Below are 15,779 nucleotides of genomic sequence, written 5' to 3' on the forward strand. Positions count from 1 at the left end.
TGTCAAACCAAAGAAGTCACACACAGAAGGTAAAGCACTGAGCTCAGACTGGTGTTGACATATGGTTGGAGTGTGTGGATATCATTCAGAACCTGACAGAACAGTGCTTGTTTTCTCAATGCTGCTCCTTCTTTTTGTATTTTGTCAATGCACAGACCTCCAACACTTAAGTTCTCTGAACTTTGCTGTCTCCCTTACCTCCATGAACATATATTTACTTTAAAAAAAGAAAATGGCTTATGGTCTTTGCTTCCTCTCTCACCTGACTTCCTTTCTCAAACCCCACCCCCTCCTTTAGTGGACACCACTATCTCCTACAATCCCCTGATTTCACCCTTAGTCTCATAAAAATTTCAAACAACAAAACTAGCAGGGCCGAGATAGCTCACTTAAATCCTAGCAGATGGGAGCCAGCGTTCAAGGTCAACCTATGCATGAGAGAGAGAGAGAGAGAGAGAGAGAGAGAGAGAGAGAGAGAGAGAGAGAGAGAGAAAGAGTGAGTGTTAGTTCAAGGTCAGCCTGTTCTACAAAGAGAGTTCCAAGATAGTGAAGGATACCCAAAGAAACCCTGTCTTGAAAAAACAACTAACCAACCAAACAAAATAAAGTCTAAAGGAAAAATATTTTTAAATGCCACCAACAGTGCTATCCTGTTCAATCTACTGCATTTTTGTTTGTTTGGTTTTTGGTTGTTATTTTTTTACATAGCATCTCATGCAGCCCAGGCTGGCCTCAAATTTATTATGTAGCCAAGGACAATGTTAAGCTTCTGATCCTCCTACTTCTACCCTTCATATTGACTCTTTAAAGGATCAGCGATGGCTCAGCAGTTTAGTATATATACTGTTCTCACAGAGGAGCCATGTTTGGATACCAGCACTAAGTTGGCTTCCGTAACTCCAGTTCCAGGGGACTTGGTGCTTTCTTCTGATGTCTAGGGGCACCAAAAATATACATGGTACACATTCATATATGCAAGTCAAATACTCATACACATAAAATAAATCTAAAAAACAATTTTTGTTTAAAGAATCACCATGACAATTTGGGGAGATCATTCATTCAGTTGGTAAACTGACAGACCCGAATTTAATCAACAAAACCCACATTTAAAAAGCCATGAGGGCAGTACACACTGTAATCCCAGTGCTGAAGAGATAAGGAAATACCTGGAACTTCCTAGCCAGCCACCCTACTCTACGTGGTAAGCCCTACACCAATGAGAGACCATGTCTCAGAAAACACACACCTGCATCCACAAAAGAGTCATCATGTAATCCCAGCCCTCAGAAAGCTGAAACAGAAAGATCGCAAACTCAAAGGCTAGCTTGGGCAACAGTAAAGATGTCTCAAAAAAATAAAACAAGCCAATCAGTGGCAGCATTCCAGAGGCAGGGGCCAGCCTGAGCTACATCAGCCAAGGCCACTTGGAGAAACTTTCCTCAAAAGTAAATAGAAAGAAAAATAAAATAGAAAAAAAAAGAAGCTTCACTAAGAAGTAACTCATACCAATTTAATTTCGCAATAGCCATATTTTAAAAGATTTATATTTTTAATTATATCTAGGTAGAGTGTGCACAGGAGTGCAGTGCCCAGAGAAGAATTGGATCCCCTGGAGCTGCAGATGTTAAGTAATTATGATCTATTCCATGTGGGTGCTGGGAACCAAACTCAAGTCCTCTGGAAGAGCACAAAACACTCTTAACCACTGGGCCATCTCTCCAGCCCCACAAAAAAAGGAATTTATAAAAACCTACCCATAAGAAAACAGACTTAAAATGACAGGCATAAAGATAATTCTAAATTGATTGAAGGTGGAATTATAAACATTTTCAGGTAACACTGAAGACTTACATGGAAAATATTCAAGAAATAAATAGACAAAAATGTTAAAATTGACTATTTCATGGAAAATTTTACATAAAGAATGGTTGATGTAAAAAACTCTAAATTAATTGAAGGTGGAATTAGAAATATTTGTGATAAAATCAAAGATTTACACTGAAAACATTTCTGATAAAACAGAGGAAGTATATAGAAAGACATATTTAAATTGAAGATTATCATGAAAAATGATGCAGATAAAATGGTAGACATAAAAGAAATTACTAAATTAATTAAAGGGGGAATTGCAAACATTTTCTAATAAAATTGAAGATTTACATGAGAAATATTTTGTTAGTCTATGTCTTTTTATTGGGAAGTTGAATCCATTGTTGTTAAGAGATATTAGGGATTTGAAATGTAAATAAATATATCAATAAATTAAAAAAAATAAATAAAAAAATAAAAAGAGATATTAGGGAATAGTGATTGTTGCTTCCTGTTATTTTTATGTCTGTGTGAGTATCTTCTTTTGGGTTTGCTGGAAGAAGATTACTTTCTTGCTTTTTCTAGGGTGTAGTTTCCCTCCTTGTGTTGGCATTTTTCATCAATTATCCTATCTATATAATTTCCATGATAATCTTTCATTTTAACATGTTTTTCTATATATTTCTACAATTTTATCAGAAATATTTTCCATGTAAATCCTCAAGTTTATCAGAAAATATTTATAATTCCACTTTTAATCAACATAGGAATACTTTTATGCCCACCATTATATCTATATAAAATTTTTCATGATAATCTTCAATTCTAACATGCTTGTCTACATTTTTCTACAATTTTATCAGAAATATTTTCCACGTAAATCTTCAATTCTATCACGAAATGTTTCTATCCCATATTTCAATTAATTTAGTAATGTTTTACGTGTCTACCACTTTACTCCTTATTTTTCCATGAAAACTGTCAATTTTAACGTGTTTATCTGAAATATTTTCCATGTAAATCTTTAGTTTTATCATAAAGTGTTTTTACTTCCCTTTACTTCCCTTTTCAATAAATAAAAATAATTAATTAAAAGAAAAAAAAACAGACTTAAAAGTTTCTTTTCTCTAACTATAATAAAAAATAAACTAAGATTATTGAGCCAATAAAATCAGTCACCAATAGAAAAAATAACAAACACACTATTTTCTCAGCTCTTTACTGTTAAAATTTCAAAGCATTCAGCTACGTTTCTGTGGACCTACCTAAGAAACAAAATGAAAAGTTCTCTTTGCCCAACTCCCCTCTGTCCTCAATCCCAGCTTCCAACAAGGGACAACTGGGACACAGCAGAGGTGCTCCTATAGCTCTGAGCACAGAGCAATGCACTGACAATCAAATGTTTTCCTCTGTCTTTAATCTATTTCAAACACACGAACACAGAATTGACCAATAAAAGAATCTCCATTTAACTGTCAAAGTTATAGGTACACATTAAATACAGAAAGTTTTAACACCGTCAAAAATCAAGCCCTGGTCTCAAAAACAGATACAAGAAAGCCTACATAGATTGAGGCAGCTGACCATAATAGTTTCATAAAATGATGGCATCTTAAGAATACTCTCATTGAAACTGAGCACATCACTTCTGAAAGATCCTGCTATACCACTCCTGGGCATATACCCAGAGGACTCAGCATGTAATAAGGATATATGCTCCACTATGTTCATAGCAGCCCTATTTATAATAGCCAGAAGCTGGAAAGAACCCAGGTATCCCTCAACAGAAGAATGGATGCAAAAAATGTGGTATATATACACAATGGAGTACTAGTCAGCCATTAGAAACAATGAATTCATGAAATTCTTATGCAAATGGATGGAGCTGGAGAACATCATACTAAGTGAGGTAACCCAGTCTCAAAAGATCAATCATGGTATGCACTCTAATAAGTGGATATTAGCCTGCAAAACTGGAATACCCAAAACATAATCCACACATCAAATGAGTTACAAGAAGAATGGAGGAGTGGCCCCTGGTTCTGGAAAGACTCAGTGTAGCAGTATAAGGCAAAACCAGAACAGGGAAGTGGGAAGGGATGGGTGGGAGAACAGGGGGAGGGAAGGGGGCTGATGGGACTTTCGGGGAGTGGGGGGCCAGAAAAGGGGAAATCATTTGAAATGTAAATAAAAAATATATCAAATAAAAATAAATAAATAAAAATCCTCCCAGCATAAGAAAAAAAAAAAAAGAATACTTTCTTTAGGGAGAGGGGAGGGAGGGAGTTGAATGTATGTGGATATGTGAATGCTTATTCCTAGCCATGTGCCAGTTCCTTCTGAGGCAGATTCTTTCCTGGTTTCTCTGCTAGGCTGAAATCCTAGTAACCCAGTGAAAGCTGTCTCCACCGACCCCATCCCAAGAGCTGGGGTTGCAGGTATCTGTGGGAACATCCAACTTCTTAAATCAGTCTGGCTGTTCCTAAGAAAACTAGACATGGCACTTCCAGAGGACCCTGCTATACCTCTCCTGGGCATATACCCAGAGGATTCCCCAGCATGCAATAAGGACACATGCTCCACTATGTTCATAGCAGCCTTATTTATAATAGCCAGAAGCTGGAAAGAACCCAGATATCCCTCAATGGAGGAATGGATACAAAAAATGTGGTATATATACACAATGGAGTACTATTCAGCAATTAAAAACAATGAATTCATGAATTTTTTAGGCAAATGGTTAGAACTGGAAAATATCATCCTAAGCGAGGTAACGCAATCACAAAAAAATACACATGGAATGCAATCATTGATAAGTGGATATTAATTAGCCTTGAAGCTCTGAATACTGAAGATAAAATTAGTATATCAAATGATTCCCATGAAGAAGAAAGAAGAGGGCCCTAATCCTAGAAAAGGCTTGATCCAGCAATGTGGGGGAATACCAGGACAGAGAAAAGGGAGGGGGAAAGATAGGAGAATGGATGGAGAGAAGAGGACTTATGGGTCATATGGGGAGGAGGGAATTGGGAAAGGGGAAAGCTTTTGGAATGTAAACAAAGAATATAGAAAATAAAAATCTATAAAAAAAATTGGTGCTGGGGTCTGAACACTGGTTCTTCTAATTACAGAACAGGTGCTCTTAGTTGCTAACCCCTCTTTAATCCTTAAGAATTTTTATCTGTGACAAAATGGCTGAGCAGGTAAATGCATCTGCTGTCAAACCTGACAAGGCAGGACTCCCACAGTGAAAGAAAACTAGCTCTTTCAAGTCCCTGATTTCCATAGGCACACTGTATCATGTGTATACCCTGGCCCCAAATAAATAAACGTATTAGTGTTGTTGTTGTTGTTTAAGAATCCTTTATTGATTAAAAATAAATTTTCAGGACGGGGAGGGTAACACATTTGTAATCCCAGTATCTCAACAGGAGGCTGAATTCAAGATCAGCCTGGATCACCTAGTGAGCCTAGACTGCACACACATGCGTGCGCATACACACACACACACACACACACACACACACACACACCACACACACACACACACACACACACACACACACACACACCACATTATTTTCTTAGAGCTTTGGACTAAATAGGTCTGTAGGAATCCTAGAATTTATTTTGAACAAGCACACCTGATTCGTGTAAGCCCTGCAAGTTTAGATATAGCCATGACATGAATGGACCTTTCACATTTAAGCAACATTTGAGGAATGTTTCAACTGTGAGCTCTTGCGCATGTATTCCAAATTGCCTTAAAATCACCCTTACCCAGAAACTCTGAGTAAATTGGAAAGAGTATGGAAGTAAAAAAAAAGAAAGAAAGAAAAGAAAATAGAAAAAAAAGAAACCAAGATTCAATTTTTCTGACATTTGCTAGCTGTATAACCCTTACTTACACCCACCGCTGTACTGCTCTCTGGGACTGGTATATTGTGTGGAAACAGCAAACCAATGCTAACCTGCCTCACAGGGTTGGCGTGGAATCACTTGAGAATACCCAAAAAGGACTCTGCAAATAAAGATGTAATAAATAAATAAATAACATCTTGTGAAGTCAGTGTCCCCTAGTTCAGAATGTGAGAATGTTGCTGATGTGGAACTGTTGTTTTTCACTCTCTTCACATTATCTACAGGCATCACTGCCTCCTTCCACATGAGAGGCAACGCTAGGTTCTGGGACATATGCACGTTCCTGTTACATACCCAAATTCTAGGACTGTATGTGCAGGGTTAGGGAGCTTGGTTATCACTGCGCCAGCAACTGTTTACATGACAGGACTGGAGTCTCGGCTGTCATTTGAGCTTGGATGGCAGTATTTCTACTTGAAGCTAGCTTAACTGTGAGCAGTTAATGCCAGACATTAGAGAAAAACCAATCTAGAAAATGAATTTTCCACATGCTGTAAATGCTAAGGGAGCGTTAAAATTGATTATTTAAGTTTCTAAAAGAAACTGTATCCTTTCCTGACCACCTTGAGAAGCATACACTAAATCTATGCAATATCTCTTTGGCAATTCATTGTCATCAACAGAATCAGTAAAATCAGGGTTATGAGCACAGCTAAGTGAGACTCTAGAGATCTTGGATCCACTAACTTAGCTTGCAACACTACACAAAATAAACAAGTGCCCCACGCCCTCCCAATGCACCACTCTTAATGTATAGGTGGGGCTAGGAAGTGGGTGGCATGATGGTGCTCTCTAGAGCTCAAGGTCCCTTTGTTTTCTTTACATCTTCAGGTTCTTGCACAAAGAGAGCCATCTTTTTTCTCATACAAGTTGGAGGAATGCATAATAAAATGTGTTCTCACCAGCAATTTCGTTGTTACAGATCGGCTATTCAAAGTGTACCAGACCAGAAGGGTTTCAGGATTTGTTAGAGTTCTTTAAAGTTTGGAACATTTGCATAGACTATCAGCTGAGTACTAATCGACAAATCTAAATCATAAGCTCCCAAATCTAAAATTTTGGGGGTGTCACATGCTTGAGGGCAATGAATTTAGGGTACATTTTAGATTGGAGATGCTTGCTGGGCACAAATCATCTCTGCTCTTAAAACCTCTAATCCACCCCAAGCATTTTCTTCACTACCCCGCTATCACAGCCGGCTGTCCGTGCTCCAGTTAGTGCTCTTAATCTACAGAGCTGTAAGTAACTATCTGCCTTTGGACACTCCACTCTCTAGCTTACCTGGCCTTTCTCTAAACATGCATCATCTTGATTGTGTAGTTTATTTTTCCTTGCTATGACCTGACAAGAACCAACTCAGTGGTGTGTTTAGGTTTCTTGCAGTTGCTGTTTCTGTATATACAATCTATGTCTTTACTACTAAAGAAGTTTTCTAAGAAATCTGGAGCTGTTTCCAGTATTATAAAATAAAAGCCTAAAACTTACACCAGGCATGACAACACAATCCTGCATTTGAGATGTGGGGGGTGGAAAGATCCAAAGGGCAAGAACATCCTTGGCTACACAGTAGGTTCAAAGTCAGCCTTGGCTATATGGGATCCAAACAAAAAGAAGTTCTTTCAAAAAGAGCTAAAAGTTCTAGAAGGCTTGGATTTATTTAATCAGAAACTCAAATTCTTTTAAGAAACTATTTTTGCTAAATAAGCTAGAATTTCAATTTCTACAAATCCATCTTAGCTTTCCCAATTAGCAAGATTTTATTCACTTTAATTGGGAGGTGGGAGGAAGAACCTTTCTAGCTAGAAAACCTATCCAGAACATTTTTACAAGGAAGATCTGAGCACGAATAAAGGTGTTGCCAAGATTCTATTAAGTATTTACTAAATGTGGCACTGTACACCTCCGAAACCACAGATGAAGAAAGGTTAGCCTGTCATCAAGCCACTCAAGGAGTGACTATATTTCACTTTCAAAACTCGTAGAGTCAGAGGTAGTGGAGGACTGGTACACAACAGGGCCACAAGACACAGAGCCCCTGCAGCTCCAACTACATTCACAAGACCTACACAAAATTCAGCCAACCAAAATTCCAGCTCATGAACTTATAGCATTAGCTGAGAAACTACTAGGAATTGACAGCTTCTGGAAAAGGAGGTCAGTTTTCTTGAGGAATGCAGTCTTTGATGGCTGTCAATGCTCCATTGGGCAACCATGTCTTAGTGTGCTTTCTAATGCTGTGGTAAACACCATGACCAAAAGCATGCTGGAGAGAAAAGATTTCAGGTCACAGTTCATTATCAGAGGAAACCAAGGCAGGAGCTAAAACAAACCATGGAGAAATGCCGCTTACTGGCTTGCTCCTCATGGCTCGCTCAGCCTGCTTATACAATCCAGAAACACCTGCCCAGGGGTCACACCACACAGTGAGCTGAGCCCTCCATAGCAGTAACTAATTTTGTAACCAGTCTTTGTCTGAACAGCCTTAGTTAACTTCAATCTAGCTTTTCAGAGGTATGTGATACTTGCAGTTTTAAGACCAAGAAGGGGAATCTACAAATTACTTTGCAAAATGCAAAAATAAGGCTAGATACCCACTACCAAACAAAGCATGATATTCACTAAATAAAAGTCTAATGACCCTTTAGAACCGTTTAGAACAAAGGAAGTAACTCATTCATTCACCTGGGTGTACACATGTCACACATACAAGCCTATTACAGACACAACTAAGGTGGCAAATAAGCAAACACTCATAGAAAGCATTGTCATAGCTCCAAAATGTACAGTGACTTTTGTATGTGTGGTTCTTGAAGAAAAAAAAATCACAATGCTCTAAAAAGTGAATAGAATTTATCAGAAAGTGTGAAGATGAATGTGAAACAGGAGAAAGACCATCTCAGACAACAAAATCAATATTCAACACCTGCTTAAATTTGGTACACAGTAAACCATGCATAGAAAAAGTAAAGAAAACATGCCAAGAGCCTGGAAAGGTTAAGAACATTGACTGTTGTTCCAGAAGATAGAGGTTGGGTTTCTAGCATCTGTGAGATACACACACACACACACACACACACACACATACACAGAGAGAGAGAGAGAGAGACAGAGAGAGACAGAGAGAGAGAGGGAGGGAGAGAGGCATGTGTACACACAAAGATTGTATTTTATTTTATGTGTATGGGTACCATGTGTGTGTCTGGTGCCCATGAAGGGCAAATGCCCTGGAGTTACTGATGGTTGTGAGCCACCATGTGGGTGGTGGGAACTGAACCTAGTCCTCTGGAAGAGCAGCCAGCGCTCTTAATTGCTGAGCCATCTCTCCAACTCTCTATCTATTTTAAAGAATGTATAAAGAGATGATGTCAGAAATACACAAAGCAGATCAAAATATGCCAATAACTTGATGTTCATGAAGGTAAATTCTGTGCAAGTGTAAGGAGAAATTTGACTGTGGGGTTTTATGCAACAGTAGATTTGTACAAAGTGTTCTAGAGAGAAGAGGCACTCAGGCAACACTGATGAGGAGGAACTGCAATGGTAGATTTCATAAGAGCTAGCAATCTCTAGTCCAGATGCTGCAAGGACATTGTGAGTCTAGCAATTGAATATAGGAAGCAAACTGGCCACTTGTTGAACTTTGTCTACTGGTCCACAGAAAATTTTGAATAAGACTTCTGATAAAGATCATTGCTAAAGGGCAATGGTAAGTGATAGGCAAATCCAGCAGGCCACATCTGGTCCACAGGACATGTTAATATGCTGAAGGTCTATGGACTCAGAAACAAGTGCAGCTTCAGCTATTTCAGGGAACCCCCAGAGCTGTCCATCAAGCAGTCAGTCCCTCTGGGATCCTCAAACTGATATCATGACAGCTCCGGGTGTGCTAAATCTTCCACCAGCCTAGGGGAGAATGTAGTCCAGCCTTTGACACTCAGAGAAGACTCAAGCTCCCAGCACCCGCAGAGAGCCATGGAACCAGTTGCCAGAAGCCCTGATTGCCATGGCTCTTGCTCTAGGAGTCTTTTCTTGAGCTATGAAAGCTTCAGAAGATCCTTAGATGACTGGCCCACCCACAGCCACCCTGATCTTACTGTCCTTACTCTGGCTGGAGAGGAGCACCTCCCCCACCCCTAATAGCTAATACACTCAGGAGAGTGGTGAGATTGGAGCAGCAGCATTCTCACTGGCTCTAGATCATTACCATGGTAGACGTCTGAGCAGATAACACAAAAGCAGGCATCTCAGCACTAGGCACACTAAGCAGAGGTACATTAGCAGAGGCAGTTAGTTAGAAGGTAGCTGAAGAATCCCAGATTAGAGCCAGGAGCAGAGACTGCAGTGCCGGGGCCGTGGGGAAGCAAGAGTTGTGAAAAGCCACCACAGCAGTTGCAGACACCACTGAGAACCACTAGCTCTAACGTTCTAGTGCTGAGCAGCCACACACCGACAGCTGGCAGGCCCAATACCCCGAAGCCCAGGCCTGTGGCAGGAAGAGCTGAGTTCCTCATGCCATAACCTGAAGCTACACCAGTGGCTGGGTACGGAGTCAGTAACACTGAAGGCTCAAGAGCTGCCCAGGGTCCCTGCTTATGCCTTCCATCTCACAGGAAAAAGAAGCAGAAGTGGATACAAGCTTTCCATGGCCCGTCTGTAGAGGGGCCATTGGGAAAGCACACAGAAGACTGATTGTTAAGGCTTAAAAATGAGAACATCTGAATATCTTGAAATTTGAGTCAAAGGAATTTCCTAACAGATTATATTTGAGAAGGATCAAGGATGGCCTCAAGGTTTTCCAAATGTACTTGAAAAACTGCACATAACTGAATCTGTCTAAGTCTAACCTAGCTTTTACTTACTAAAGAGAGCCAGACATAAAGAACTGCTTAGTAAAATTTTACAAAGTACAGAATTCTCCTGTGGCCAGGCTCATTACCTCCCAATGATCCTTTTATAACTTCAGATGGTTAACATGAAGGTGGCTGCTTCTTCATTCCAACAACCCCTCTAGTCAAATAGATGTGCTTTGTATGAATAAAATATTATAAAGGTTACCCATGAAATTGCACAAGACCAGAAACTAGAAACTTATTTATGTCACTTAAAAGATGAAGTTAGACTTAGAGGTTACCTAGCTTTGTTCAAGGTCACTTAGTGAGTAAAAGTTTGCCTCTGCCCAGATGGCTCCAAAGCCAATCTGTTAACTATACTACAACGTAAAACCCCTGGGAGGTCCTCATCGTTAAAGTCCTTAGATTGTCTAGCCTTGCCTCCATCCTCCTATGACTAGGTGACTGAAATAGTAACATCACTTAATGATGGTACAAAAAACTTTTTAGAAAGCAGAGTATTGAATTCCCTGCTGGAGAGAAGACAAAATTTACCTTGTTTTGTTAGGGCGGAAAAAAAATTAGAAAATAAAACAAAGCTGTCCTTCTGAGAGGCTTTTCTATTCACACTATGGTATTACAGGCTTCCTTGAGACAATTAATAACCCAGTACTGGGCCGCTCAACAACCTTATCACTCAGACCCTAACAGAATTCTCACACCCTGGTGGCTTGGTTTTTTCTTTCCCCAGAGGAAACTGTCTCTGCAAGCTGTTCTTCCCTCTGCTTTCTGCCACTCTTCAGCAGGCTAACACAGGCGGGCTCTCGAGAACTCAGCTTGGGAAGCACTTCCAGAGACAGCGCCAATTTCCCTCACACTCCCAGAGGACTAAGCACACTGCTTTCCCACCATAATCTACTCTTGAGGTTCCCATTTGCCATCTCACTGGCCCTTACTGAAACAGATACTTAGAAACTGCTTTTACTAAACAGCACTGGCTCCCCTCCTGGGCCCACATGGTAACCAAAGGCCAGAGGAAAGCTTGGCATCTCTTCCTTCTTTCTGTGCCTGTCCTTGTTCTTTGGCTGCTGGAATCATGTAAATGTACATTCTGAAATTCCAGGAAGGTCGAGGAACAAACCCTCCACCCCAGGAGTTGGCCACTATCCACAAGGGCAAATAACATCCTGGAACAGAACTGATCAGTCTGCAGGAACCACAATGGTCCCTTCAGAGAATGACAACTAGAGGAGGATGACAGAGATGAACAGATACACTTCTCATGCCAGCTGACTGGATCAACACCGAGACAAGGAAGAGTCAGTAACAGTCAAGACCACACCCTGACCACAGCTGCTTAACTATGCATACCACTTGCCCTTTGCCCATTTTTTCCTCTATTTAAAGTTTTGGCTGAAGGCACACTTGAGATCACTGAACTCTTTATCTATTTCTCTCCCAAAGTGGCCAACTGCAGTAACCTTCCCTCCATTTTCACCATTACTTGGAAACGGGTAGCTGAGCCCAGCCTGCGGAGGCTGCTAGAGCAGGGTGATTTTTGCCCTAAAAATTCACATTAGATTACTAGTATAAGATACATGGCCCCACCCAATAGTGTTACATCATACTAAGAACAAGAAAAGAAGCAAAATAAAATATTAACTTTCCAAATGTATACGTATCTACAAATAGCATTTAGTAGCATTTGCTTATACAGTCTAAACTTATTAATTTTATTATACCATTAATTCTGCAATTATGTCCTAGCTTGCTTTCAACTTCTATAATAAAGACCATGACCAAAAATAACTTAGGGAGGAAACAGTTTATTTCACTTGCAACTCCAGATCACAGTCCATCATGGAGGAAAGTCAGAGTAGGCAGGAACCTGGAGACAGAACTGAGCAGAGGCCACGCAGGAAGGCTCCTGACTGCCTTGCTCCTCCTACCTTATGCCTCTTGCCAATACAGTCCAGGGCCCAGGGATGGTTCAGCCTCTACAGCAACCACTGATGGGCAGAATGCCCCCAATCTGATCAGGGCATTTTCTCAACTTAGATTCCCTCCTCCCAGATGACCCAAGCTTATGAAACTGAACCACGACTAATTATTACAGAGTAAACTATTTATTTAACTGTCTATAGAGAGGAAGATAAATTAACATCACTACAGAAATTACACAGAGCACCCTAAGAATGCTTCCTACGAGCATTGATTTAAAGATCACACATGAATGATCGATCCTATAAAGGAGGAGCAATGTTACCTATGTATGAACATTAACCTAATATCCCAGCTCTCTCCAGATCAACGCCTAATCACAGCTGGCCCCAAAGGCCCTAAGTGCTGCCTCCGCTTGTCTGTTTTCTAAATTGTACACTGCACTCCACCCACCCAACCGCTTCGAAGAATTCATCTGAATTCTAGTTCTGAAATATCTGAATTTGAAGAGTAAGCAAGTGCTTAAAGATCTAAGCTACATACAAATGTTACAAGTTACAACTGACCACTTATCCTACATTTTTTCTGAGGAGGTGTTTTCTGTAACAAAGCATTCATGTGGAAAGAAGTCAGAGGACAACTTGTTGAGTCAGTCTCTCCTCCGCAGATAACCCTGAGCATGGAACTCAGGTTGTCAAGTGTAGGTGCCTTAAGTTGCTAAGCCATCTTGCTCACCATTTCTTTTGCTTAAACATTAAAAAATAAAAAATAAATCCAAAATTCAAGTAAATTGACCCCAACGATACCTCACTTCCATTATGACGCCATGGTTCTCTCTCATATCCCTATGTTCTAGTTCAAATTTCTTTTCTAAATCTTACATAACCGCTCCCCTAACTTACCAGGTTCCCTTCGTCTAGATGGAGCCAAACCTACCTCAAACGTGGCAATGTCCCAAACTCTTGACTTTCACTCTGAGCTTTAGACTGTATAAACAATTTACAATAATAAAGCCAAAGCAACACTGGGCTTTCTTTGCAAGTTTCATTTTACTGGATAACTGATTTCCCTATGAGATTACTGTCACATTGGCATTAAAAAAAAATAAAAATAAACCAACAAACAACTTTTTCCAAGCTGACAACTGACCCAAGTTATTGTGAAATTATATAATCTGCATCTTAATCACGGTGAGCACTTTTCCCCCAGAGACTATGAAAAGATAACAAGTGATGTTTAAAAGTTGTTTTAAAATCACTGTTTACCCCACATCGAGTAAAGGGCTCACAAACTCATTTCTGCATGAAATATTTTCTCCAATTATTAGGTTGTTGCCCCAAAAGATTACCTGTCATGTCTTTCCTGCTAAGTTGTTTAAATGTTCTTTAACGAACAGACCAAACCTGAAAAGTAACATGATTTCCATCTTGTGTTTAGTCCGTAGGCAACTGCACCCCAAAATTCTATAAAATGTTTGAGACGTGAACACAGAACACCAGAGAAGCATATATACATCAGGATTATATATTGTTGTTAAGAGCCCTCCTCTCAAAAAAACAGAGGTGAGAGGGCACAACCAGGACTTTCTCAACTTCTCTGATAAAGACCTTCGTTCTCATTTTTCAAATTTGACAACTGAAAAGAACAAGGTTCTCGTGTTTTGCTTTTTGTGAAGACACTTTTTCTCAAACTCTTGCAAAAAGTACTGAATACGATATGAAGACGTGCCGTTTTCCCAGAACAGCGCTCCTTAGTTATTGAAAATTCCAGAATAATTTACCAAGATTCCCTCCAACACCGCCTCCCCCTCCCCGTCAAAAAAGGACTTGTTAAATTACAGGAAACAAACCCAACGCAAGTAACTGGAGAATCAAGTTTCCCAAGATCAGGACTTCTGAAATTCGTTGTCCCTGCAACCCTTCTTCCCATCCTTCACCTATGTTCTCAACCATACATAGCACAGGGCCAGTTTTCAAGCTAAGTGAAAAAACTTTATTTAAAAACAAAACAAAACACTCCAAGGAGCACAGCGGACAAAGCGCCTGACTCCGGCCGCCTACCCAGAATGACTCCAAGCCCACCAGGCTGCAGGTCAGATCCCCCAGAGCCCGCCTGTGCGCTCAGGGTCTGGAGAAGTTTCCGCGCTCCAGAGCTGGCTCGCTCAGTGCGAGCGGCCAGGGAGCGAGGGCCACGCCGTGGTCGCGGCTGTCGTTCCACTCACCTGCCCATTCTCCGAGCCGCGGGCCGACCCAGGCCTCGTTGCCCACGCACCATACCTGGAAGGCCCTGAAGAGCGAGTACAAGGCTCGCAAGGCCAGATAGGCAACAGTGCTCGCGCCCACCCAGTATAGGAAGCCGGCCGCCGGGAGAGCGCGCTCCATGGCTCGCGACTAGGCCTCACTACTACGGTGAATGGGGGCGGGGGGGGGGGGGGAACAAAAAAAAAAAAAACAAAAAACGAATGAATGGAACGAGGAGGCGGAGCCGACCGTGACAGCGAAGACGCCGCGAATGGACGCCGCTCTTTGAACGCTTTAGGTCTAAGACCCGCCTACATAGTCATATCCATGTGGCCATTGGTGACTTCTCTTTCCTGTGAGAGTATTGTTTCTCCCATTGGTTAGCCTCCGTTTCGGAACCCCGCCCACATACCCCTTCGGCGCGCTCTGCGCCGCATTTCCGTATTAAGACAGTGGCTCGCTCACAAGCCACTCAACGTTTGGCTCCGCCCACAAGCTTACGTCGCATCACCGAAGCGCAAGGATCTCTCATTGGCAGAGGCGGCCCTTACGATTATGGAAGGCTGCGCGCTGATTGGCCAGTGATACCTAACCTGGTTTAGCTTACATTTCAGGAAGGAATGGAACCGGAAAGGGAATATTGTAGTAGAAGTCCACGAGGATCAGTGCTTATGTTTGTAATAACCGCTTTCGGACCCTTGTTAATTCCTCAAGTTTTTCAGATGAATGCTTACTTTTCCCCTTTGTCTGTGCTGCACGCTTTCGCTCCACTTTCTGAATGACTGTCTTAACTCCCACAATGAACTTTATACTTGTCCCCAATAATTTGGAATTCCAGAAAACTCTGCTACATAGTAGCGTTAACAGTTGTAAGATGAATGAAAAGTATTCTACAAGAACAGAGTTTGTGGAGCAATTCTGGGAAACTCTTAGTTTTGTTTGTTTGTTTTTTTTACTGGACCTGGTCCAGTAAAAACCAGAATCACTTTATTTTTGTTTTATGGGAGGATGGCAGGAGTAAAGATGTGTTAAAGAG

The 15,779-nt window shown here is 40.9% G+C and overlaps 1 protein-coding gene across 1 annotated transcript in view; it reads right to left on the reverse strand.

Moving 5' to 3' along the window:
* Positions 1-14,940, reverse strand: part of Hsd17b12 (hydroxysteroid 17-beta dehydrogenase 12) — a 135,456-nt gene extending 120,516 nt beyond the window's left edge. Inside the window, exon 1 of the mRNA XM_052183061.1 lies at positions 14,725-14,940. Coding sequence (XP_052039021.1) covers positions 14,725-14,884 — 160 coding nt within the window. The 5' untranslated portion in view covers positions 14,885-14,940. The remainder of the gene's footprint in view (positions 1-14,724) is intronic.
* Positions 14,941-15,779: the final 839 nt, after the last annotated feature.

Source organism: Apodemus sylvaticus, chromosome 5, assembly GCF_947179515.1.
Source record: "Apodemus sylvaticus chromosome 5, mApoSyl1.1, whole genome shotgun sequence".
NCBI lineage: Eukaryota > Metazoa > Chordata > Mammalia > Rodentia > Muridae > Apodemus > Apodemus sylvaticus.